The sequence below is a fragment of the Stenella coeruleoalba genome (assembly GCF_951394435.1).
Source record: "Stenella coeruleoalba genome assembly, chromosome: 8".
NCBI classification, from domain to species: domain Eukaryota; kingdom Metazoa; phylum Chordata; class Mammalia; order Artiodactyla; family Delphinidae; genus Stenella; species Stenella coeruleoalba.
The window spans coordinates 5,609,928-5,637,347 of record NC_137154.1 but is presented as its reverse complement, the minus strand read 5'-3'; the positions used below and the strand labels follow the sequence as shown (position 1 = coordinate 5,637,347).

Sequence of the window (27,420 nt, the reverse complement as noted above, 5' to 3'; positions counted from 1 at the left end):
AAGCCCGCGTGCCACAACAAAGAGTAGCCACTGCTCACTGCAACTACAGAAAGCCCACGGGCAGCGACGAAGACCCAACGCAGCCATAAATAAATAAATAAATCTAAAAAAGAAGTGAAACCCCCAACATGACTTGGACATTGACAAATATTGTTACTTATTTCCAGTTTCTCTGATGGCTTGACTAGGCTACTTTGGGAGGATAAACGGATTGAACATTTGCATGTTGATAGTGTAATATTGCTGAGTACTACTTTTGCCAGTATCCAAGAAGAAGAATGTATGTATATTCTAGTAAAAACCTTTAGGGGAATAAAAATGTGCTTTTTCTATAATGTCTGAACTAAGATTCTTCCTCTTAAAGATGGTGTTGAGATGCCTGTCTTCATCCTGAATTTCAGAGAATGATTTGGCTACTTGTAGCCACAGTTTTTTTCTTTACAGAATTGTGGCGATATCATGGTTACTTGTGCAGCAAGCACACTGAACAGTTGATTATACCACATAGTATGCAGAAAAGCAGGGCATGTTGGTGGAAGAGATCCAGCACTTTAACTCATTTCTCAGCCAGTTGGTTTTTTGGAGGACATGTTTGTGGTTGAGTAACTGTATCCTGACTCAGAATTTTAGGATCATTCTGTATATAGTAGGTATTTGATATTAGTTCTGAGGGAACTTTTAGGGGAAAAGTTCACTTTGTGTTATATATCCCTCTTCTTCAGAGCATTGTGCCTTCTCAGCTATCTTTTTTTTTTTTAATCAGAGACTTAGGTGTGAATAAAGCTTCTTGCCAAATTCTATTTATGGATTACTCTGCCTTGTTGGAATTACTGTGATCTGCTAACGTCTTTCATATATAGAAAGTGTTCTGTGTACTGTTGATCTCTGCAGAACGTGATCTTCAGTTAGCCCAGAAAATATTTGAAGGCTGAACTGTCAACAAAAGAAATGCAAGCTTTTCAGCCCTGTCAGTTGATCAGTACACATTCTTTGTAATACATTAAAGCAGTCGTGTTAAAACTAAGCATGTGCCTTCCTTTATCTTTGTGGTCAGGCCTCTTATTTTAAGGGCCAGTAAGTGTTAAATCAAAAGGTAAAAACTTGGGCCCAAGGTTCAGTCACTGTAAGGCAGTGGTTCCTACTGTTCTTGTACTACCTTAGGGTGTTTCCATTAAAATCCCTCATGAGGTGTAATGAAATTATCACATTTTCTAAACAAAGATTATAAGCTTTTATTTTTGAAAAATGTTATCCACACCCTCTCATTTAATACGGAGGTCCTGAGTAATCCAGTAGGGTGAGGGGGAAACCCAAAAAAGTTTGAAGAGGTCACTGCTATAGAGGAGCAATATAGAGTCTGTATCTATAGTCCTTGGCACTTAGTAGGTGTTCAGTAAAGTTATTATGAATGAACAGACATTTCTTCTCTTATGTGGAGCCTTCACCAACCATTCTGTTACTTCTTCTTGGACTCTAATAACATTTGTATCTACCTATCTTAATACAGTACATTATCACATTGAATTGTAATACTGTAATTTATTTACATATCTGTCTCCCCCTACTGGCCAGCAGTCTCCTTCAGGGCTAGGACTGTGCCTTTTATCTTTGTATGCAGAGCATCTGGCTGTTACTCCATGTTCAGTGTCCTGTTTTATGAATGAGTAAGTGTTCAAATAATTTTTTTTTAAGAACTTATTTTTCTCATTCTTTTTTTTTAAGATTTTTTTTTGATGGGAACCATTTTTAAAGTCTTTATTGATTTGTTCTGTTTTTTTTTATGTTTTGGTTTTCTGGCCACGAGGCTTGTAGGATCTTAGCTCCCTGATCAAGGATCGAACCCCCACCCCCTGCATTGGGAGGCGAAGTCTTAACCACTGGACCGCCAGGGAAGTCCCCTCAAATAATTTTTATAGCACAAACCACACATACACACATAGGAAGGTGGTAGGCAACGATCCATCTACATATGTACCTGTCCCAGTGTGTGATCTTACAGTAATGATGGGTTTTCAAAAATATGGAAAGAAAGAAAATGAGAACAACACTTTAAAGTTCAATTGATTTTTAGGGTATGTATATGTCCATACTTTTGTGATAGAGGCTAGTTGAGAACCTCAGCTGCTTTCTTTAAAGATGTGTAAGAGCTTATTAAGCACTTATCAAATAGGGGATTTGGTATATGTTGGAAAGATTCAGATTTAATCCACATAGCTTTATAAATTTGTAAAAAGATGCCCCAAACTTTTTTTAAAGCAGTATCATGATGTGGACATGAAAATCCAGTTATTACTTGGCTTCTTATACCATCACCAGCAAAGAGGCTGTGTAATTAAAAACTTTTCTATCAGGTAGTGGGGTAGATCTATCTCAGATCAGAATCTTAGAGAAAATAGGAGACATAGAAATCTTGCTTAAAAAAAAAGTTGGCAATTTCATTTTTACAGAAGGTGTGTAATAAATGTCACTGACTACAAATACAGAGAATGAGAACAAATTTTAATACCATACACAATAAATGTACTAAGTTCAAAGCACTCTGATATAAAATAAAATGATCTCTGGTTAGGAATAACAATATTTTTATTTCAGCCAGAATAGTTGAATGTCCCGTAAGATAATTTGTCAAGTAAAAGCTAGAATTAGAAGTCAGGAATGGTAGAATGTTAAATAAATAGTGGCATAGCTAGAAATGTAGTATCCCTTAGCAAATATCAGAAACCTCCAACCTTAGGGAAGGTCTTTTGCTAATCTTCTTTCTACCAAGCATGGTTTTCTGATTTATAGATAGTCTCCTTTGTTGCCAGTAGGTCCCACCACTTTACTTCCTCTCGCTGACAGAGTCATTTCAGCTGTCTGGGTGTCTTCTTCCTTTGACAGTTACTTCCAGCTGTCTCAAGCTACTGGTCTGGCTGAAGTTTCATTCCAAAATGATTTCAGTAGTATAGGGTGGTTAGACCATTGGTTCTGAAACCAAAGTGCTGGGGTTCCAATCTCAGCTGCACCAATTACTAACTTTGTAACTTGGGCAAGTTACTTCTATCCTACATTTGCCTTTTTTATTTTTATAAAGTAGAGAGGATACTATTCTTCTATGTGTTAATACATGCATAGTGCTTATTACAGTACTCGGTATGTGGTAAGCACTCAAACGTTAACTGCTATTACTACTGTAATTTTGCCCTGGCATCATAGTTCACCTTCAGAGCAGTAGCCCTTGTGGGTGTCATTAATAAAAAACTAACTGCCTTTTCATACTTTATACAATTTCTTCATTCTCTGACTCCTTTGTATCCCTAGGGGAATGGGAATTGCCTAAGCTCTCCAGAAAGAACTGCCTCTAACATCTGGTTGATTGAGATACACGGAGGTTTGTTTAATATGGGGGGTAGGCAGACAGCAGGACGATGTGGAAGTCCCTAGGAGGGCTACCCTGCCAACCCACCACTGGTCTCTCTCAGTGTCTCTGGTCAGGACAGAGAGGGCTAGGTCTGGAATTTAGATAGTCTATGAATAAGGGCAGGCAGACCTGGGGGACCCGTATGTAGCAAAATTTCAACATGGTATAATGTAAAAGGGAGCAAGGCTGATATCTTAGATGGAATCAGATTGTTGAGGACTTTATTTTAGAACACAAAGGGACCTTGAATTATTTACCTCCAGGGGAAAACTAGGATCTAGAGAGGTTAAATGATTTACTTAAGTGCCTAAGATCACACAGAAAGTAGCAATAGTAGAATTGACACTAGATAATTTCTCCCTTTAGACACTTTTACTTTCTTGTTTTTCTGTTGTTTTCTGAGAGGGTTAACTTAGGTCAGTTTTACCTTTCTTTTTCTTTGTAAAATAATACCGCCATATTTCCTGATTCTCACAGGTTGATTATCTTAGCAAGAAAAACTATTTGATATAAAATGATAGAATTGTACAGTGATTCTTTTTTTTCTTTTTTTTATTGGCTTCGTTTCTGTGCATGGGCTTTCTCTGGTTGCGGCAAGCGGGGGCTTCTCTTGTTGTGGAGCATGGGCTCTAGGCACGCAGGCTTCAGTAGTTGTGGCACGCAGGCTCTAGAGCGCAGGCTCAGTAGTTGTGGCGCACGGGCTTAGTTGCTCCGCAGCATGTGGGATCTTCCCGGACCAGGGATAGAACCCGTGTCGCCTGCATTGGCAGGCAAATTCTCAACCAGTGCACCACCAGGGAAGTTCCTGTACAGTGATTCTCAAAGGGAGATTTTTGATATATTACGTTACTAATTTTTAGAAATTGTAAAATATTTATAACAAAATTTGCCATTCTAACCATTTTTAAGTGTATTAATTCAGTGTACTGCCATCATTACTGTTTCCAAAACTTGTTTTCATTACCCCAAATAGAAATTTTGTAATCATAAAGCAGTAACTTCCCATTCCTCCTCCACCCAGCACCTGGTAACCTCTAATCTACTTTCTCTATGAATTTGTCTACTCTAGGTACTTCATAAGTGGAATCATACAATATTTTATCTTTTTATGTCTGACCTATTTCACTTAGCATAATGTCTTGCAGGTTTATCCATGTTGCTGCATGTATCAGACCTCCATTTCATTTTATAGCTGAATAATATTTCATTGTATATATAAACACCACATTTTATTTATCTGTCAATGGAAATTTGGGACTATTTCCACTTTTTTTTTTTGACCATTGTGGATAATGCTATTATGAACGTTGGTGTCAAGGTGTCTGAGTCCCTGCTTTCAGTTCTTTTGGGTATATACTAGAAGTGGAATTATTGGATCATATGGCAATTCTGTGTTTACTTTTTTGAGGAATTGCTAGACTGTTTTTTTACACAGGCTGCAAACAGCAATGCATAAGGGTTCCAATTTCCCTACTTCCTGACTAACACTTGTTATTTTGTGTTTTTTTGATGATAGGAATCTTAATGGATGTGAAGTGGTATCTCATTGTGGGTTTGATTTTTAGTGATGTTAGACATCTTTTCAAGTGCATATTGGCCATTTGTGTATCTTCTTCGCAGAAATTTCTGTTTAAGTCCTTTGCCCATTTTTGAAGTGGGTTTATTTTGTTGTTGAGTGGTAAGAGTTCTTTATATATTCTAGATACTGATCCCATATCAGATATATGATTTGCAAATATTTTCTCCCTATGGTTTCTTTTCACTCTGTCATTAGTGTCCTTTGCACAAATTTAAAAAAAAAAATTATTTAATTTATTTGGCTGTGCCGGGTCTTAGTTGTGCATGTGGGATCTTCTTTGCCGCGTGCAGGATCTTTAGTTGCGGCATGCGGGATCTAGTTCCCTAACCAGGGATCAAACGCGGGCCCCCTGCATTGGGAGCGCGGAGTCTTAATCGCTGGATCACCAGGGAAGTCCCCAAATTTTAAAAATTTTGATGAAGTCCATTTTGTCTGTTTTTTTTGCTTTTGCTTTTGATATCGTTTAAGAAATCCTCGTTAAAGCCAATGCTGTGAAGATTTTCCCATGTTTTTGTCTAAGAATTTTATTATAGTTTTAGCAGTTATGTTTATGTCTTTGATCTATTTTGAGTTAATTTTTGTACTGTATGGTGTCAGTAAGGGTCCAACTTCATTCTCCTGCGTGCAGATACCCAGTTTTCCCTGCATCATTTGTTGAAAATGTATTTAATCTTAATTAATTTAAGTCTCATAGTCACATGTAGCTAACATTTTGGACAGCTCAGATCTAGCTGATCATGTAATTTTTCTCCTTTAATCTGTTAATGTGGTGAATTATATCAGTAGATGGAGTGGAAATTCTCAGAACTAACAAACTGCTTCTGCATTTTTGGCACATCATGGTAGTTCATTAAATACTGAACAACTTTTTTTAGTCACTTGTCTGTGTGTCCTTTCATATAAAATCAACTGAAATGTCTATGGAAATTGTTTAGAAAAAGACTTTGCTTTCTCAAAAAAATGATATCAGGCAATGTGTCTTCTACTGGTCTACATCAAACTTTATTCTTATAAAAATACATTGCTTTACTTAAACATGTATGTTGTATTACCTTTATTCTTTTACAGATTGCCCATCATTATTTTGTATTGAGATAGAATTCATATGCTAGGCAATTCACCCTTTTAAAGTGTGCAATTCAATAGTTTTTAGTAAATCCACAAAGTTGTGAAAACATTACCAGTATCTAATTCTAGAACATTTTCATTACCCCAGAGAAACCCAGTACACATTAGCAGTTTTTCCCCATCTCTCTTCCTTCCAGCCCCTGGCAACCACTAATGTGTTTTCTGGCTTTATAGATTTGCCTATTCTGTCCATTTCAGATAAAGGTAATCATAAAATATGTAGTCCTTTGTGATTGGCTTTTTTCACTTGGTGTGTTTTTTAAAGTTCATCTGTGTTTGTAGCATTTATCAGTACTTCACTCCCTTTTTCTGCTCAACTGTATTCCATTGTATGGATATATACTATATTTTATTAGCCATTTGTCAGTTGATAGACCCTTGGGGTGTCCATCTACTCTGGTTATAATGAATAATGTTGCTATGAATGTTGGCGTACATGTTTTTGTGTGGCGTGTTTTCATTCTCTTGGGTAAATACCTAGGAATGGAATTTCTGGGTCATATGGTAACTCTAACCAATTTGAGGAACTGCCGGACTGTTTTCCAAAAGATTTGCTCTGTTCTACATTGCCACTAACTGTGTATGAGGGTTTTGCTTTTTTCACTTCCTCACCAGCACTTATTACCTAGTAGTTGTGAAGTAGTATCTCGTGGTTTTGATTTGCATTTCCTTAATGACTGATGAGCTAAAGACTAATGATGTTTCATGTGCTTATTGGCCAGTTATATATCTTTGAAAAATACTCTTTCAAACCTTTGCCCACTTTAATTTTATATTTTGTCTTTTCATTTTTAAGTTGTAAGAGTTCTTTATATATCCTAGATATTAGACCCTTATGAGATATATAATTTGCAAATATTTTCTCTCATTTTATAAATTGCCGTTTACCTTTCTCGATAGTGTTTTTGAAGCACAAAAAGTTTTAATTTGGGGGCTTCCCTGGTGGCGCAGTGGTTGAGAGTCCGCCTGCTGATGCAAGGGACGCGGATTCGTGCCCCGGGCTGAGAAGATCCCACATGCTGCGGAGCGGCTGGGCCCGTGAGCCATGGCTGCTGAGCGTGCGCGTCCGGAGCCTGTGCTACGCAGTGGGAGAGGCCACAAAGTGAGAGGCCCATGTACCGCAAAAAAAAAAAAAAAAAAGTTTTAATTTTGAAGAAATCTAGTTAATCTATTTTGTTGTTGTTACTTGTACTTTTGGTGTCTTATCTAAGAAACTGTTGCCTAATCCACAGTCATGAATATTTACACCACAATTTCTTCTAAGAATTGCATAGTCTTAGCCTTTACATTTAAGTCTGATCCATTTTAAGTTAGTTTTTTTGTATAAGGTGTGAGGTAGAGGTCCAGCTTCATTCTTTTACATGTGGATATCCAGTTGTCCCAGCACCATTTAAATTTTTTTTTTAATTTTTAAAATTTTTATAGTTTTAAAGGTTGCTTTCCATTTACACATGTTTAGAAAAGAGAATGCCAGATGTTTCTGTGTAATAGTGGATACCTGTTTGCATCTATTCTTGCACCATTGTCTTTTTTTTTTTTTTTTGGCCACGCTGCAGCTTGTGGGATCTTAGTTCCTCGACCAGGGATTGAACCCGAACCCTCAGAAGTGAAAGTGTGGAGTCCTAACCACTGGACCGCCAAGGAATTCCCACCATTGTCTTTTCTACAGCTAACCATCTAGGAGAGGAGAGGAGAGGAGAGGAGAGTATAGTATAGTATAGTATAGTATCTGTAGCCCTTCATCTTATGTGTCAGTACTTGAGTTAACTAAATATTCCATTTATGTGGCTGTTTTTACCATTTAATATAGTTAATTACCACCTGACCAGGAGTGGTAAATATTTTTTTAAGGCAGTTTCTAAATTTTTTTTTTTCGGCTGTGTTGGGTTTTTGTTGCTGCGCGTGGGGTTTCTCTAGTTGCGGCGAGCAGGGGCTACTCTTCGTTGCAGTGTGCGGGCCTCTCATTGCGGTGGCTTCTCTTGTTGTGGATCACAGGCTCTAGGTGCGCAGGCTTCAGTAGTTGCAGCACGCGGGCTTGGTAGTTGTGGCTCACGGGCTCTAGAGTGCAGGCTCAGTAGTTGTGGCACACGGGCTTAGTTGCTCTGTGGCATGTGGGACCCTCCCGGACCAGGGCTCGAACCCGTGTCGCCTGCATTGGCAGGCAGATTCTTAACCACTGCGCCACCATGAGTTTGCTCATGGTGAGTTGGAAAACATGAGTTTGCTATATAGTTTGGTAATCTAAATAGAATAAATGATAATTGGTTATTCAGGAGTAAAACTCACTGTTAACCCTGGAAAGTACAAATTGCTTTTGAGTGAAAATGTGGTTGGAATAGATTTCATAGTTCAGTTTGTGCCTACTATTTACTGTGACACTGGGTTCAGCAAGGGCTGGTGTCTATGGGAAGCCAGAAACATCCTTTAGGTTGCCAAAAAGCACCTAGAATTAAAAAAAGCACAGCATGCTAGTTAAACCATTTAGAATTATTTGGTAATGTTGGTAGGCTGGAGGAGATTGGTGGCTGCTTTCCTTAGTGTTAAAGTGGCATTGCCTTTTGAGTTTCACCTGTAGCAGATTGTGTCATTGACTACTTATTTCCAGGGTTATTTTGAGGATTGAATATGTTTTTTAAGCACTTAGAGATTTGCCGTAGATGCTTACTTTCACCAGGGTTTACATATAGATAGGAGAATGGTGGGGGGGACCCTTATCCTTGACAGTGTTAAAACCAGCACAAATAATTTCACATTACTGTTGACCTCCCAATTGCAACAATCAAAAGAAAACAAGAATTTAATTTTTCTGTAGTCCTTCAGAAATGGGCATAGCTTGGCTGGGGCAGGAGTTTTCTTTATATCCTTACACTTTCCATATTGAAAGTACAAATGGAAGAATAATTCTTCTTGAATATAGGAAAAATAAAAGCATATAAAAAGAAAGAAGAGACAGAGAACTTCAGGCTACCATGTTAGAAATGTTGGGATAATCAAGATGATGATATCTTGACTGAAAAAGAGTCGGTAATAGTTGACCTAGGAAATGTTAAAGTTTGAAAATATGACTGGGATTTTTTTGATGTGCATATTAGAATTTATGCAAAAGAATGCTTTCTTTTCTCTTTGAAATTGAGGTATAATTGACATACAATATTATATTAGTTTCAGGTGTACAACATTCAACATTTGTATACATTGCAAAATGGTTACCACAATGGTTCCTTACCATCTGTCACCTTACAAAGCTAATATGGTATTATTGACTATATTGCCCCATGCTGTACATTACATCCCCATGACTTGTTTATTTTATAGCTGGAAGTTTGTACTTCATAATCCTATTCACCTGTTTCACACCACGCCCACCCCTCTGGCAACCACCAGTCTATTCTGTTTATGACTCTGGATTTTGTTTTGTTAGTTTTGGTTTTTAGATTCCATATATATGCAGTGTATGTCTTTCTCCGCCTGATTTATTTCACTTAGCGTCATACTCTCAACCCTCACGTTGCTGCAGATGGCAAGATTCCATTCCTTTTTATGGCTGAGTAGTATTCCATCGTGTGTGTGTGTGTGTGTGTGTGTGTGTGTGTGTGTGTGTGTGTGTACACATATACCACATCTTTATTCACCCATCAATCAATTAGACACTTAGATTGATTCCATATCTTGGCTATTATAAATAATGCTGCAGGGAGCATAAGAATACATATGTCTTTTCTTTTTAAAAAATATTTATTTATTTTTGGCTGCACCAGGTCTTCCTTGCAGCATGTGGGAAATTTAGTTGCAGCATGTGGACTTCTTAGTTTTGTCATGCAGACTCTTAGTTGCATATGTGGGCTTCTTAGTTGCAGCACGCATGCGGGATCTAGTTCCCTGACCAGGGATCGAACCTGGGCCCCCTACATTGCGTACACGGAGTCTTACCCACTGGACCACCAGGGAAGTCCCGCATATATCTTTTCAAATTCATATTTTCGTTTTCTTCGGTTAGATACCCAGTAGTAGAATTGCTAGATGATATGATAGATTGATTGATTGAGTCTTCATTGCTGCGCGTGGGCTTTTGGGGGCTACTCTTCGTTGCGGTGCGCGGGCTTCTCATTGCACTGGCTTCTCTTATTGTGGAGCATGGGCTCTAGGCACGCAGGCTTCGGTAGTTGTGGTACGCGGGCTCAGTAGTTGTGGCGCATGGGCTTAGTTGCTCCGCGGCATGTGGGATCTTCCCGGACCAGGGCTCAAAACTGTGTCCCCTGCATTGGCAGGCGGATTCTTAACCGCTGCACCACCAGGGAAGTCACTTTTTTTTTTTTTTGCCATTCTATGTGGCATGAGGGATCTTAGTTCCGCAACCAGGGATCAAACCCACACCTCCTGCAGTGGAAGTATGGAGTCTTAACCACTGGACAGCCAGAGAAGTCCCTGTTACCTTTTTGATAATAGTCATTCTGACAGGTGTAGGATGATACCTTACTGTGGTTTTGGTTTGCATTTCCCTGATGATTAGTGTCATTGAACATCTTTTCATGTGCCTCTTGCCACGTGTGTCTTTTTTGGAAAAATGTTTATTCACATCCTCTGCCCATTTTTTAATCAGTTTGTTTGTTTGTTTGCTTGTTATTGAGTCGTATGAGTTCTTTATATATGTTGGATGTTAACCCCTTATCAGATAAATTATTTACAAATGACTTCTCCCATTCAGTAGGTTTCCTTTTTATTTTGGTGGTAGTTTCCTTTGCTGTGCAGAAGCTTTTTAGTTTGATGTAGCCTCATTTGTTTATTTTTGTTTTTGTTTTCCCTTACCTTTGGAGTCAGATCCAAAAAAATTGCTAAGACCAATGTCAAGGAGCTTACTGTCTATGTTTTCTTCTAGGAGTTTTATGGTTTCAGGTCTTACATTTAAGTCTTTAACCCATTTTGAGTTAATTTTTATATATGGTATAAGATAGTGCTCCAGTTTCATTCTTTTGCATGTAGCTGTCCAGTTTTCCCAACACCATTTGTTGAAGAGACTATCCTTTCCTCGTTGTATATTCTTGCCTCCTTTGTCATAAATTAATTGACCATGTATGCGTGGGTTTATTTCTGGGCACAAATGAATGCTTTCTAAAAGTGATTATTGTGGGAAACTACATTTATTCTGATGGTATTGTTCCTGCTTTTTGACATACTTGGAACTCATCTTTTGGAGTTCTCTTCAAAGACACATATATGAAATAAGGTGAGGAAGAGAACGGAGTGGTGTCTTCTAAAAAACGAACCTATTTAAGAAATTGTCAGTGAGAATACCACCCCCCCTTTCAAATATAAAGGTAACTAAAAATATTTTGAGCAGTGATGGCATTTTTAGAGTGAGAGGTCTACTAAATTAGGTCTTTTGGCCTTTGAGCTGTGATTTATGGCAACAAAGTGCTAGGTAAGAGTGTTATAAAGTTTTTTGTGTTTTTTTTTTAATATTTATTTTATTTATTTGTTCTTTTTGGCTGTGTTGGGTCTTCATTGCTGCACGTGGGCTTTCTCTAGTTGCCCCGAGCGGGGGCTACTCTTCGTTGCAGTGCGCGGGCCAGTGGCTTCTCTTGTTGCGGAGCACGGGCTCTACGTGTGCAGGCTTCAGTAGTTGTGGCACGCGGGCTCTAAAGCACAGGCTCGGTAGTTGTGGCACATGGGCTTAGTTACTCTGCGGCATGTGGGATCTTCCCGGACCAGGGCTTGAACCGTGTCCCCTGCATTGGCAGGAGGATTCTTAAGCACTGTGCCACCAGGGAAGCCCAAGAGTGTTATAAAGTTTTTTTACCAAATATGGAAAAGATATCAGGTATCTATCAGTGTTTCTACCTAAAACTGCTAAATTGAATCTTGCTCTCCTCTGGTGTGCTCTCCTCTGTGTGTAGTTTTTATTTTTTATGACTTATTTCTGCCCTTTCCCTGATCCCATTCCCTAAGAGACCTTTCTACAGTGTCTCATTTTCTTATGTGTTTATATAAATTCAGGTGCCATGTAATCAATTCTAGATCATCAATATCTAACTTTAAATTCCAGGTTTGGTTGTCCTTAGCACATACTGGAGTAGGGCTACTTTACCATTCATTGCCTCCCACGTGAATTGTCCTATGTGTATGTATTCAAGAAACTTCGACAAATTTTAACACTGGCTAAAGTAAAATATACCAAAAGGTAAATTTGCAGCAAAAGCAACGTGTTATCTTAAAAAAAAAAAAAGCTTACAAGATTATTCACATACCATAAAATTCACCCGTTTAAAGTGTACAACTCAGTGGTTTTTAGTATATTCACAGAGTTGTGCAAACATCACCACTATCTAATTCTAGAACATTTTTAATTTCTCCCAAAAGAAACCCATACTGTTAAAAGTTACTTTCTATCTCTCCCTCTCCCCAGCCCATTGCAACCATTAATCTACTTTCTATCTCTGTGGATTTGCTTCTTCTGGACATTTCATGTAAATAAAATTATGACTTTTTGAGGGCGGTGACCGAGTCTGGAGCTGCCCCAGGAGCCGGATCTGTCGTATCCTCTCTTCCACTTCCTGTTGCAAACAATAAAGTCCATTCGTACAGTAAAAAAATAAAAATGTGATTATGGTCTTCTGTGTTTGGCATCTTTCACTTAGCATGTTTTTAAGATTCTTCCATATTGCAGCACATATCAGTACTTCATTCTTTTTTATGGCCAGTTACTATTCCATTGTGTAAATATACCACGTTTTGTTTATCCACTCATCAATTGATCGACATTTGGGTTGTTGCTGCCTTTTGGCTATTATAAATAATGTTCTGCTATGAACATCTGTGTACACGTTTTTGTATGGACGTGCGTTTTTAATTGTTTTGGATATATACCTAAGATTAAAATTGCTGGGTCATAGGATAACTTACTGTGTGTTTAACTTTTTGAGGAACTGCCAAACTGTTTTCCAAAATGGCTGCAACATTTTACATTCCCATCAGTACTGTATAAGGGTTCCAGTTTCTCCACATGCCCTCCAACACTTGTTATCGTCTACCTTTTTGATAATAGCCATCCTATTGGGTGTGAAGTGGTGTATCGTTGTGGTGTTAATTTGTATTTCCCCTAATGACTAATGATCCCGAGCATTTTTCATGTGCTTTTTGGCCATTTGATCCCGAGCATTTTTCATATGCTTTTTGGCCATTTGTGTATCTTTCTTTGGCAAGACACTATCCTTAATGCTGAGTATTGATGGTCTGCTGTTTGGAATACTGTTGTTTAGATTAACTTTCTTTATCTGCTGTAAAAGAGTTTCTGTTTCATTAATTCAAGTGTTCTAGTCTATTCTTGAAGGTTGTTTTAGAAAGCTAATCTAGAAAGGGCCTTCCCCATGAAAAAATTATGTTTTGTATCCTGGCCTGTAATGTCTATGAAGACAGTTTAAGCAATGATAGACAAATAAAATGTTAAGTAGACCCGATTTGGTCATATTTTCGTTGTAAATTTATATCTCTAGGCTCAAAGAGTTAGCAGTGGTAAAATGTACAAAGTAGGAAACCTAGTGACTCATTTAAAATTTTGTACATTCTGAGACTATTAGCTGACCTTTGGTTGAGAAAAAGATCTATAAGGCAAGGAAAATTGATGCTTAACATTGCAACTGAAAGGCATGAAAAAGTACATGATTTCATCCTTATGTCCCTCTCTCCCCAGCGTGGTACCATGCGACGACGCTATGAAGATGATGGCATTTCAGATGATGAAATTGAAGGAAAAAGAACTTTTGACTTGGAAGAGAAACTCCACACCAACAAATATAATGCAAATTTTGTTACTTTTATGGAAGGAAGAGGTCAGTATCATTTGGGTTCAGACCTGCAGCCCCTTGATGTAGGAAGTTGTAGACTCTGGGAGCGGTGGGCTCAGCATCTCTGCAGCCAAAGTACTGCCTGTTGATGCTGTGATGCTATTTATCTGTATTTTCTCTTACTACTCAATGCCACTCATGCACACACCCCCGCCCCAGTCCTCCCACCCTGTGAGTCATTCTCTGCTATATTGGAAAAAGCAAGCGTTTATTAGGGCAAGAATGTTGGAATTTTTCCCTAAAGGCCTCTTCCTTCTTCTTCTCCCATCCCTTGGTTTGGGTTTAATTAAGAATAGTATAATAAAAATCCTTTTATGCATGTACCTGCCCCACCAAAACTGAGCTCTATGTGTATCATGCAGCTTTGTTCCTTGGCAAACTTCCAAGGATGTCATGGTATGTATTGTAGTGGACAGAGTTACATATTTAGGCTATTAAGTGACAGGGCGATGATTTCTGCTTAGGATTTATGAGATGACTCAATAGTACTATCCCCTGTTGGTTAAATTCTGAATTATTGTGGAAGTATAGATTTAGCAAACCCCTTGAGCCCTGCTTCTCAGTGTGCTCTCCCTATACCTTAAGAGATGCTTCTTAATAACAAGCATGTATTATCTAACAGCAAAACTGTATACACAGAAATAGCAAATACCATCTCTACCTTATTATTTAGGATCCATTTTATGGTCCTTTTGTCTTTTTCCAGCTAAACCTTTTCCCTTTCTAACAATTGTTTTCCTATGGTGACAGATTTTAATGTAGAGTATATCCAGCGAGGTGGCTTAAGAGATCCTCTGATTTTCAAGAACTCCGATGGACTTGGAATAAAGTAAGTGTTTGCTGTTTGATTGGATGTGGTTGCAAAATGGCCACGTTACACCCAGGGCTATAGACAATGCAGTATGGATAATCCAAAGCATAAATCATTGAAAATATCTAAAAGTGTGTTGTTATAGGTAAGTGAGAAAATACAGATGAGCTATAAAGAAAATAAATTTAAATCTCCTAAAATCTACCACCCTGAGATAATCCCTATTAACCTTTTCTCATATATTCTTTTTTCCTATGTATATATATGTACATATATATACATTTATATTTCAAATATGTTTTAATCCTCAATATGAAGATTGATATGTCTTGACTGGGGAGTTCTTAGTTCTTTAAGAAAAAACTCACCTGACTAGAGTAGTTGTGCTTCCCATTATACTTACTAGTGTTTGTTTCATAGGATGCCAGATCCAGACTTCACTGTGAATGATGTCAAAATGTGTGTGGGTAAGTATTAAACTTGAGGCCTTTGAGTGTCTTTGAGGCAAAGATCTAAGATTTACAACTGAGTCTTAAATCCCTTACTGAGATTTAAGGCTTAGGAACATTGAACTATATATTTGATTGAAGTATATACTACTTGAAATAGTTTCTTGATTAGAAACTACTGTTTAGCAACTGAGGATTTTCTCAAAGGTAGTTATAGAAGTTGCTTCATTTATTACTACCCATTAGACATACAACATCTGAACATCTGCCTCTTTCCTACCTACTGTTTTTATCACTGTGCATCCTTCCTTCTCTCCTTGAAGAGCCTACCTTCCAGGGCAAAATTTCAAAAGTGAAATTTTATATCTCTGAGCCAAGAATAACACTTCATTTATGATTCTCTTCCTTTCCCTAAAAGCCATGGAGAAATTTCCAGGAAATTTTCACCAATGCTACATTTGGTAACTTGGCTAAGGTTTGAAACTTTGTAAGCTGAGAAGTAGGTTCATTAAAATTTCTCTTCATTGGTTGATTGGTTAACCATTCTTGATTGGTTAACTTGAGTCTTAATAAGAATTGTATTTTCTTTCTTCTTTTTTTTTTTGGCTGCACTGGGTCTTCGTTGCGGCGTGCGGGCTTCTAAAACAAAAGTTTTCAGATGCTTCCCGCCTAACACTACAACTTTTATTATGTTTTGTCCTCTATGCTGAAGCTCCAGTGCAGTCTCTCCCTTTGAAATTAAGTATTGCAGTACTGTCTCTTGGCCACTTGAGGGCTCTTTTTAGACAGCTGGATAACTTCCGTTTATCCAAGAGATAAATGTCCTAGGTAGAGGAAGTTTCTCTAATTCCCTGTATTTTTCACTCCCCTACCTGTTTCTATGTTAGATTCCAGCTATCTGCCTGTCACTATGTATTTCCTATTACTTAGCACAGTCTCTGGAGTATAGTAGATACTCAGTAAATCTGTTTACTAATTAAAATGCTTTCCTACTCTTCACAAGGCAGGGTTCTCAGGGGGCCTCGGAAAACATAGTACTTGAGTACTTATCGGTCCATCGCTTGACTTTTTTTTCCTAATGGACCTCCAGGAAGTAATTCCTTGGATCCACAAGTTAATGGACCACCAAAGCTTTTCTCTATTGGTCAGGCATTCTTAGGGGTTTGTGGTCCACAGATGACCTGCATCAGAATCATCTGTGATACTTGTTAAAAATATAGACTTCTAGATCCTGTCATAGACTTACAGTATCCAAATTTCTGAGCTATACAGATATAAGGACTGATTCACTCACTAGCCTTCTTTTGCATTCCTTCTCACTTATCACTTTCTCATGTCCTCAATATGTTTTCTGCTAATAATGGTCTTTAGAGCCCTTCCTAACCTTATATTTTCCACATAGACCTGTGGATGGTCACAGATATCTTTGTTGTGATTTAAAATAAAGCAGTGATTATATTTAAACTGACAGACTTATCAGAAGTTTCAAATGATGATTGTTAAAATGCAGGAACAACATATTGGTGATTACAATAACCCATTATTACTAAATGTACTTTGGCTGATCCATTCTTCTTTTCTACCTAAAGTAGAATGTTACATCTCCAGTGTCAGTTCATGTCCCCAAAAGATAGTACACATGTTCTATTGTGTAAACTTTATATAATGGGATATATTGATTTTAAAGTGTGGACTCAAACAAAACTGGCTGGTTTCAAATCCCAGCTCCACTAATTACTACCTGTGTAACCTTGGGCAAGTTACTTAAATGTGAAGAACAGTGTCTGGCACGTAGTATGTGCTCAGTAAAAGTTAGCTATTTCTATGACTGTCATTATTTTATCTGAGTGCTCTGGTAGCATTGGCAGAGTGGAACTGTGTTTGCCTTATCTACATTCCTAAAGGAAAGCATTCACTTTTTAATTTTTTTTTAAATTATGGTAAAATACAGATAACCTAAAATTTATCATTGTAATAATTTTAAAGTATCCAACTCAGTGGCATTAAGTATATTCACAGTGTGCAACCATCACTAATACCTACTTCCAGAACTTTTTCATCACCCCTAACAGAAACTACATACCCATTAAGTAGTCATTCCCTGTCCTCTCCTTCCCTCAGGCCTTGGCAACCACTAATCTACTTTCTGTCTCTGTAGATTTGCCTATTTTGGATATTTCATGTAAATGGAATGATAAAATATGCAGCCTTTTGTGTATAGCTTCTTTCACTTAGCATAATGTTTTTGAGGTTTATCTATGTTGTAGCATATAACAGTACTTCATTCCTTTTTATGGTTGAATAATCCATTCATTGTATGAGTATACCACACTTTGTTTTTGGTTTTGTTTTTAATTCCTTAGTTTTTCATTTATTTATTTGGTTGCGCCAGGTCTTAGTTGCAGCATGCAGACTCTTAGTTGCGGCATGCATGTGGGATCTAGTTCCCTGACCAGGGATCAAACCTGGGCCCCCTGCACTGGGAGCACAGAGTCAACCACTGCGCCGCCAGGGCAGTCCCACCACACTTTGTTAATCGATTCATCTGTTGATGGACATTTGGGTTATTTCCACCTTTTTGCTGTTGTGATTTAGAGCAGCTAAGAACATTCATGTGTAAGTTTTTGTTTGAACACTTGCATTTGATTCTTTTGGATATATACCTAGGAGTAGAATTGCTGGATCATGTGGTCATTCTCTGCGTAATTTATGGAGGAGCTACCAAAGTGTTCCCATAGCACCTGCACCATTGTACATTCCTGCTGGCACAGTCTGATTTCTCTGTACCCTTGCCAGCCCTTGTTATTTTCCCTTTTTTAAAAAATTTAAATTGTGGCCATCCTAGTGGGTGTGAAGTGGTATTTCAAGGCAGTTTTGATTTAGTGTTTGCTTTTTCTTCCAAATAATGAAGAGTAGGTTCAGTCCGTTGTCTTACATTAGCAGTTATCTTTTTATGTGTATTCTGCTATATCTGCTTCATTATGGCCATATTCTTGTCCTTTTGCCTATTATGTCTTATCTCTAACTAGACTATAAACTCCTTGAGGCAGGGGACCAGGTCCTAACACTGCTTGGTATATCCACCAAGCCAGGTGGATATATAGGTGTTTGTTAGTTTCTTACAAATTGAACAGTATTCTTAATATTTCAGTGGCAACTTTTTATTCTCTCTCTCCCCTCCTTGACCTCCATTTTCTTAACTTTTTAGGTGTGCTGCCTCTCCATATCTTCTCTTATGCTGTTGCCTCTGCTTGGAATTCTCTCTGTTGAATCTTGTTGAAATTCTATTTATTCCTCCAGGCTCAACTCAAATGTTTCTTCTTCCCCTTCCTTTTTTTCTTTTTTTTTAAATTTATTTATTTGGCTGCATCAGGTCTTATTTGCGGCACGCGGGATCGTCGTTGCAGCGCGCAGGTTCTTCGTTGCGGAGCGCGGGCTTCTCTCTAGTTGTGGCGCATGGGCTCTAGAGTGCGCAGGCTCAGTAGTTGCGGCACGGGCTTAGTTGCCCTGTGGCATGTGGGATCTTACTTCTCCGACCAGGGATCGAACCTGTGGCCCCTGCATTGGAAGGTGGATTCTTAACCACTGGACCACCAGGGAAGCCCCCCCTACCCCGCACGCCCCCTTTTCTAAAATCCTTCTCTGGTCAGTCTAGTTTAAAATTTTTTTTAAAATTTTCTTTTATTTTTACTGCTGTTTAACTGAGCACCTATTTTGTGTCAGACATTTTACCTCATTGACTAAATCCTCACAATGGCCCACAAGGTGATATTATTCCCAAGTTACAGAAGAAGATATTAAGGTTCAGAGAAGTTAAATAACTTGCCTAAGTAATATTAGAGCTGAGGTTTAAACTTGGGTCTCTGGCTCTGAGGCTATTGTTTTCTCCCCTCTGCTATTTTATGCTGGCTCTGTGACATTCTGCTTTTTGTTGTGGTTGTTATAGTTGGTTGAGAATCTGATGTACATCTTTGTATTCATTAAGATCATTAAGATGTCTTTATCATTCAGTAAATATTTATGGAATGAATGAAATTTCTCATCTATGAATGGTACTTAGTATTTAAAATTGTTAGGATTGAGTGAGATGTTGAATATAAGATTCAATGCCTGACCATATAGTAAACATGCCATAGGGAGTGATTGTTGTTTTTAATATTAACCATTGTCTTTGTCATTCTTTATGATTTGATTTTCTGTCGATTACCTTGAAAGTGACAGCTATAGCCTGTCTATTAGTGAATACTGTAAAGAAGAAAGGATAGTTTGTTTACTTTCACTTGTGTCTTATATTTTTAACATATTTAAGGATATTAGTGGCTCAGTAGAGATGATCAATGCATCTTTCATGGCAGGGAGTCGTCGGATGGTGGATGTCATGGATGTGAACACACAGAAAGGCATTGAAATGACCATGGCTCAGTGGACACGCTACTATGAGACCCCAGAGGAGGAGCGAGAAAAACTCTATAATGTCATCAGCCTGGAGTTTAGCCACACCAGGCTGGAGAATATGGTGCAGCGGCCCTCCACGGTTAGTCTAATCATTTTCTCCACATTGTCTTTGTCACCAAGAGGGTTGATTATACACTGGGAGAATTTATAACTTCTTAAACATACCAGGATAAGGATGAACAAGACAATTTGATAAGAATAACATGTGTTTTTAGAAGGTTCATCATTTTCCAACATCACTTAATTTTTGATAGGGAGAGGCCATTCTGATAATTTAAGAACATTGGCCTTTGCATGTAATGGAGAAAAGTCTTAAATTCATTCTGATAAGAACTGTGAATAGGAAGTTTGCCTAATAAATTTCTATCCTATAGGTTTATACTTGCAGAGATGCTTGGGAGAAAACTGATTTAGAGCCAGGTCATTGTATGAGATGGTTTCTCGAGTAGATTCTGTTGGATGACTAATAGCAATAATTTGACAACCCATCCTGAGGGGAAGTTAGTTTTTGATGCTTAACTTTCCTGAGGTAGATACTGATTTAACCCATCTCTTATGAAAGTGGCTGTCTACAGGATGCTGAGAGCACTCATTTCCCTAAGTGGGATTGGTTTCACTTTTAAAATACACCTAGTCATTTTTCGACCACTTTTATTCCTGTCACAGAACTCACTTGAGTCAAGTATTCCACCTGGAACAGTGGAATTTGGAATGTACTAATGGAAAAAATGTACATTTTTTCGGAGTCAAGTTCTCAGTGTTTTATCCTATCGCCATTTAAATTATCCTAATTGTACCCTGTGACTTTCAAAGTTGAAATGTGGTATTAATTGGTTATAATACTGTTTTATATATACATTTATATATAAAATATATATATACATATACTTTGACTTTCAAATTGTACCTTTTGACTTTCAAAGTTGAAATGTGGTATTAATTGGTTATAATACTGTTTTATATATACATTTATATACATACATACCTTCAACTTACTAGTTAGTTGCATTGTTTTTTATCACTAACACATTGGTGTGTACAGACCAAAGGGAAAATGTTGTCAGTGTTATGTGAAGAGACTATAATTTTTGTCATTGTTTCTTGTTATTGGAGATGCTACAACAAATACAGAATTTCTCAAGAAAACTTTTCCCCCCTAAAATGACAAAAATCCTTTTTATATATTAATTGTCATTTGTTTGGTCATGTGGAAATACAGGAAGACAGGTGGTTAGAATTTAGCCTTGTTATTAACCTAACAAGGTGCACTTAATAAATAAAGAATTCAATAAGAGAGATAGTAAGAATCACAATAACATTGTTTATAAATGTGTTCCTTAATATTTTTAGAATTTCAGTTTAAGAGTAGTAAGATTGTAGCTGTAAAAGTAAAACTTGGCCTGGATCATACTTTTCCATTCTTAAAATTTAGAAATGTGTTATTCACACATGAAGCCTTCTTTGTAACATCCTTAATTCATTTTGCCCCTAGTTTTAATGATAAAAATGCTACATCATTTTATAAAAATTAGAAAAGTACTCCACCATTAAATGGAGGAATAGAACCCATGGAAGAGCTCAGAAATAGAAAATTTTCTAGAGGGCAGAGAACAGTGCACCAGTATCTTCTAGAGACCTAAAACAAGGCCAGAAAGATTGAGTGAGCTATTATTACCAAAGTCACCTCCTAAAACGAAGCAAGCTTTTTATGACCTTGCTATATAAGCAGCAACATTCTTATTCTACTAGGGTGTTATTTATTTACCGGGGTATTTTCCCCCAAGGTATATCCCTCCATTTATCTAGGTCTTTTCTAATATATCTCAATAATGCTTAATAAAAAACCAACTTTATTGAGGTACAATTGATATACAATAAAGTGTACCCATTTTAAGGGTACATTTCAGTGAGTTTTGAAAAATGTATTCATTCATGTAGTAATCTTTTACATAAACTACATAATTTCTTGTTCACTATGATCTTCACACCTTCAGAGTGAGCTTATTGGTTTAAGTGCCTGCTACATGCTAAGTGCTGTGCTTAGGTGCTAGAGGTACAGTGGAAAACAAGATCATTCTTGTCCTCAAAATGCTTAGAGTCTCATGGGGAAGAAAGACCAGAGAATTGGCATTTATAGAAACTACAGTGTGGTAAGTGCTTCAAAACTGAATAAGTACGGAATGTTGTGTGAGCCAGTAGGAAGGACCCACCTAACCTAAACCGGAGGAGAATTGGGCGAAGTTTTTTGGAGGAAGCGGTACCTAGGCTTGACATGAAAGAAAAAATGAGGCAAAGAGAAGGAAGACCAGAATCCCAGGCAGGAAGAATAATATGTGCAAAAGTAGGTGCAGGGAAAGTAAGGTGGGCAACTTTTTTTTTTAATAAATTTATTTATTTTATTTATTTATTTTTGGCTGTGTTGGGTCTTTGTTGCTGTGCACAGGCTTTCTCTAATTGCGGCGAGTTGGGGCTGCTCTTCCTTGTGGCGTGCGGGCTTCTCATTGTGGTGGCTTCTCTTGTTGTGGAGCATGGGCTCTAGGCACACGGGCTTCAGTAGTTGCAGCATGCGGTCTCAGTAGTTGTGGCTTGTGGGCTCTAGAGCACAGGATCAGTAGTTGTGGCACATGGGCTTAGTTGCTCCACGGCATGTGGGATCTTCCCGGACCAGGGCTCGAACCCATGTCCCCTGCATTGGCAGGCAGATTCTCAACCACTGCGCCACCAGGGGAGCCCAAGGTGGACAACTTTTAAGTGCCCATTGTAGGTGGTAGCATAAAGTGGGACTCTCTAGTGAAGAGAGAGAGGTGATTTCTGCTGTCATCCCAGCAGTAACTGAGAAGTAGATGAAAAATAGCAGCAGATGTAATGTGCAGATTTGTTTGGTGATGGGGAAATTAGTTCGTGGAAGGCCATGAGCTGTTTTTGCACAGTGTATGAATAGATTATGTCTTAGTTATTGCACTGCTTGCCAGTTTGTATTGGTACGGGACAGGTAGAAACTGTGATTATCTCCGCTGGAGACTTGCTGTCATATGGATGAGGCCATTTAGCAAAAGGCCTATCCAGAGCCTAAAGATTAACCTAAGAAAAATGTATGAACGCCTTACCATAATATTCTCTTGATAGTCAGATAATACCCAATAATATCAAATAAAGGGAGGCCAGAGAGTGACTTATTGCTGCAGGTGAGAAGTTCTAGCCAGGGAAGTTCATCTATCTCTGAGTGAACACTTGACAAAAAATACTCATGTGTTCCTAACTTTTCCTCTCCCTATCCAGATATAAGAACTTATAGTGAGTATACTGAGCAACTCACAATTTTTCTGTATTCTGTTAAAGGCTTTCCAAAGGACAATACCAGGAGATGGGAGAAAACTGGCCACTACATCAAGAGAGCAGAAAGTAGATTTTGTTTGATAGAAAGAAGAATCTGGGGCTCATTCAGTGTTCTTAGGCCCAGTGGATGCTTAGTTAAAACTGTTGGATCCCTGAGTGGAAATTCTTTGAAATGGGGCAGCAAGTTAACCTTCATAGTTGTTCCTCATCTTGCTTATTTAAACTTGCATATCGGGACTTCCCTGGTGGTCCAGCGGTCAAGACACTGTGCTCCCTGTGCAGGGGCCCTGGGTTTGATCCCTGGTCAGGAAACTAGATCCCACGTGCTGCAACTAAAGATCCTGCATGCTGTGACTAAGACCCAGCGCAGCCAAATGAATATTTAAAAAAAAAAAAAACCTTGTATATCATCGGTGACCCCTTCCAAACACTCTCCCACAGTTTACATCTGAGTGTCCACTGGACATTTGCCTCATATCATTACGCACAGATTGTATGCATTTATCTAGATCTATGTTGTAAGGAAATAAATGATCAAATATATACATACATAAGTTATAAAGCTTACCAGGTACATGCTTTTTATAGCCATAAGTTAGATACTTGGAACACCAGTGCTATGCTGAATCTATGGTTATTTGGTTATCACATGGTTATCACACTTTATCTACCTAAGACTGTTTCTTGGAGTTCAGTGGTTGGGTGCAGTCATTTGAAGGTACAGGGCACGTTACAATTCAGTGTGAAGTATTTTAATAAGTTCATACTGTTTTCATTTCTCATTTCTTTCAGCACATATTGGATTGGCCAAAAAGTTCGTTCGGGTTTTTCTGTACGATGTTACGGAAAACCTAAACGGACTTTTTGGCCAACCCAATATTTAAAACAGATTCCTGGACTTCCCTTGGTGGTCCAGTGGTTAAGACTCCGTGCTTCTACTACAGAGGGCACGGGTTCGATCCCTGGTCAGGGAAGTTCCCCATGCCGCATGGTGTGGCCAAACAAACGGATTCCTAAACTCTGATGACATTATTTCAAAAATTTTTTAACATGTATTTACATGTAATCCTCACAATATTCCTTTGCGGTAATTATCCTTATTTTACAGATAAGTTCCAGAGGCTCACATATGATCTTCAGAAAACTAGACCTGTAACTTCTGATTCCTAACCCAGTAGATTCTATAGCACATTGCTCATGCAAGCTACAAACCCCTACTGGAATTCTTTTCCCTTCCCCTCCACCTCTCCCCTCCCTTCCCCTCCACCTCTCCCCTCCCCTCCCCTTCACCTCTCCCCTCCCTTCCCCTCCACCTCTCCCCTCCCCTCCACCTCTCCCCTCCCCTCCCCTCCACCTCTCCCCTCCCCTCCCCTCCACCTCTCCCCTCCCCTCCCCTCCACCTCTCCCCTCCCCTCCCCTCCCCTCCCCTCCCCTCCCCTCCCCTGCCCTCCCCTCCCCTCCCTCTCCCCTCCACCTCCCCTCCCCTCCCCTTCCTTTTTCTTTCTTTTTCTTTTAAATTTATTATCTTAACCTTTTCTTAAATGATTTTTTTTTTTAGATTTATTTATTTATTTTTGGCTGCATCAGGTCTCCGTTGAGGAACGCAGGATCATTCGTTGCAGCATGTGGGCTCTTTGTTGTGGTGCGCGGGCTTCTCTCTAATTGTAGTGTGGGGGGGGGTTTCTCTTTCTAGTTGTGGCACGTGGCCTCCAGAGCATGTGGGCTCTGTTGTTTGCGGCACGCGGGCCCTCTCGTTGAGGCGCAGGAGCTCAGTAGTTGTGGCACACGGGCTTAGTTGCCCCACGGCATGTGGGATCTTAGTTCCCTGACCAGAGATCAAACCCGCGTCCCCTGCATTGTAAGGTGGATTCAAAAAGTACAGCTGACTATACTTCTCTCCTCTTCTTTTTTCTTTTCTTTTCTCTTTTCTTTCTTTCTTAAATGGTATCTTAGCTGCTCTAACAGTACTTATATCTTTTGGTAAGTTTATAGGTACCTTCCAGACAGTGCCTTTTATTGGACCAAAAAAAAAAAATTATAGCTGATTATACCAGTACTGACACAGAAGAGAGGGCTTGGTTGGATACTATGGCATCATTTAATGACTTTGTTTTCATTAGGGCTACTTTTATGATCATGCTGATGGAACCATTAGTCTTTATTTTCACTTAATAATTATTTCTAGAATGTTTGCCTATTGATCCTAAGATTCACCAACATATTATTTGTTTGCTTAAAATTAAATTGTAGTCTTTCAGTGTGTGTTTTGAGAATTTCTATTTTTCTTGACTTTAGAATTCTCTTTAATCCCAACCCTTCCTTTGAAGCCTAAATGTTCCTCCTCCTTTTTAAAGGTGGATTTCATTGACTGGGTAGACAATATGTGGCCAAGGCATTTAAAAGAAAGTCAGACTGAGTCAACAAATGCCATCTTGGAGATGCAGTACCCTAAAGTGCAGAAGTAAGTGGCTTACCCTGCATTTTCCTCGGTGTGCTGTGGGACACCAAAGTGATAGCAAGAAATGGTTCCTCCCTTCGGAACCTTGCTCTGGGTCCCAAGTGATCAAAAAGGTGAATTATTTAAAGAGTAGACTTTAGTTCCAAAGGGAAGAGTGTATGTAAGAGTACCATAGCCCATGATGACATAAAAACAAAAGTATCTTCTGATAATATGATAGCTTGAGATTGCATTCCTCTCACCGACTGGGAGTTTATTAGGTGGAAAATAGAGAGAGTGGAGTACACAAGGGGAGAGTGTGGCATTGTGGTGGGAAAAGTCCTCTTTTTCTTGTCAGTGCACTAATGCTACTGCTTTTTTTGGGTCAGGTACTGTCTGATGAGTGTTCGAGGCTGCTATACTGACTTCCATGTGGACTTTGGTGGTACCTCTGTTTGGTATCACATCCATCAAGGGGGAAAGGTACGGTCATAGTTGTGATGGGGGTTGGAATCTGAAGCTGGTTATATGAGTTTCCTTCAGTTCATGCATGCTTCATATACCCTGGAAACGAGTCTACTAGGGGATTGTCCCCACTCGTATCTGGAGAGAATTGTAGATTAAGTTGACCTTCTTGGCTAGAGTCCAGTAGGAATTACTATTCATCTAGTTCATTCTCATTTTACCAGTATTGGCATCACTACTTAGTAAACCTCAATGGTCCTGTTTCTAGATTCCCAAAACAGAATTCTCCAAATGAAGGCTAGGAACTGGTTTTAGGAGGACAAGATAATTTCTCTACATGAAAGTATAATAAAGTAGTAGAAGGAAACACAAATTATGGGTAGATTCACAATGAAATCAGCAAATTGGGATCCAAACCTCTTTTCCCTATATAGAGGCATTGGTCTGAAATGTAGCCATAGGAAGCCTTTAAGTCCTGTCAGAGGATATAAATAGATTTTGAAAGATTATCCTCATTCATAAAGACCTTTGTTCCAGCTTATCAGAGTGCTTCTGAATGCTGTGTAAGAATGGAAATGTAGAATTAATATCAGAGGTTTATAGTATTACACTCTTACCGTTACCCTTTTTTCTTGTAAGAAGTGAAAGCATTTGTGAGAGAAAAGTAGAACTGGAATGAAAATAGATGATGCTTTTAAAATGTGAGGGCCAAATCTAGAACAGCTGTACCTCCAAATCCAGAGTCATTTTGTTTATTTTGGATCCATTTAAGTGGTATCTTAAGTTCTGTCCTTTCAGTCTTGGTTACTATCTTGGAATAAAGCAACTCAGGCCTGTGTTTTGAAGGTACTGTACCTAACTAACTGTGCTTCTTAGGACCATTTAGACCAGCCAGCCAGGGGCAAATAAGGGACTGCCTAGGTGACAAGCTAAATGCCCTCCTTCTCTCTGAGTCCTGTATAGGTTCCGGGTTCTACAATCAAACCCCAGGGAAGCCCTAATGCTGTTTGATCAAGTGGAGGACAAAAAAGGTTCACTTCCTTGAGGCCTCTAGAATTTCCCAAATGGTCAAGTTCTGTAGGCTGGGAGGATTGCTTGTTTCTCTTCTACCTGTTGGTCTTAAGTTTGTACCTGTTTATCAGTTGAGGGAGACGACTGGGTCATGTCAATGGCTGTTAACAGACTGAAGTTTTTTAACTCACAGGTCTTCTGGCTCATCCCCCCTACAGCCCACAACCTGGAGCTGTACGAGAATTGGCTGCTGTCAGGGAAACAGGGAGACATCTTTCTGGGTGACCGGGTGTCAGATTGCCAGCGCATTGAGCTCAAGCAGGGCTATACCTTCGTCATTCCCTCAGGTAAGCAAGATGCAAAAAAGTGGGTTGTCTACTCTAGCCACTTTCTTTTCTTAAAGAAAAATAAATTGATAGATTACCACCAACACCAAGAATGGTTATGATGCTGGAGTGGGCAGAAAACAATGGCGTGTTCTTTCTTGTCATTACTGAGTAGATGACAA

At 38.7% G+C, this 27,420-nt stretch overlaps 1 protein-coding gene across 8 annotated transcripts in view; it reads left to right on the top strand.

The window, feature by feature from the left end:
• KDM2A (lysine demethylase 2A) overlaps positions 1–27,420 on the top strand; it is a 105,849-nt gene that overhangs the window by 48,212 nt on the left and 30,217 nt on the right. For all 8 annotated transcript variants that reach the window (XR_013829600.1, XM_079930770.1, XM_079930773.1 and 5 more), the window contains 7 exons: positions 13,795–13,933; positions 14,699–14,777; positions 15,180–15,226; positions 19,564–19,742; positions 25,354–25,460; positions 25,826–25,919; positions 27,106–27,259. Coding sequence is in view for 7 of the 8 variants with exons in the window: in XM_079930770.1 (XP_079786896.1) it covers positions 13,795–13,933; positions 14,699–14,777; positions 15,180–15,226; positions 19,564–19,742; positions 25,354–25,460; positions 25,826–25,919; positions 27,106–27,259 (799 nt within the window). In the remaining variant the exon portion in view is untranslated. The remainder of the gene's footprint in view (positions 1–13,794; positions 13,934–14,698; positions 14,778–15,179; positions 15,227–19,563; positions 19,743–25,353; positions 25,461–25,825; positions 25,920–27,105; positions 27,260–27,420) is intronic.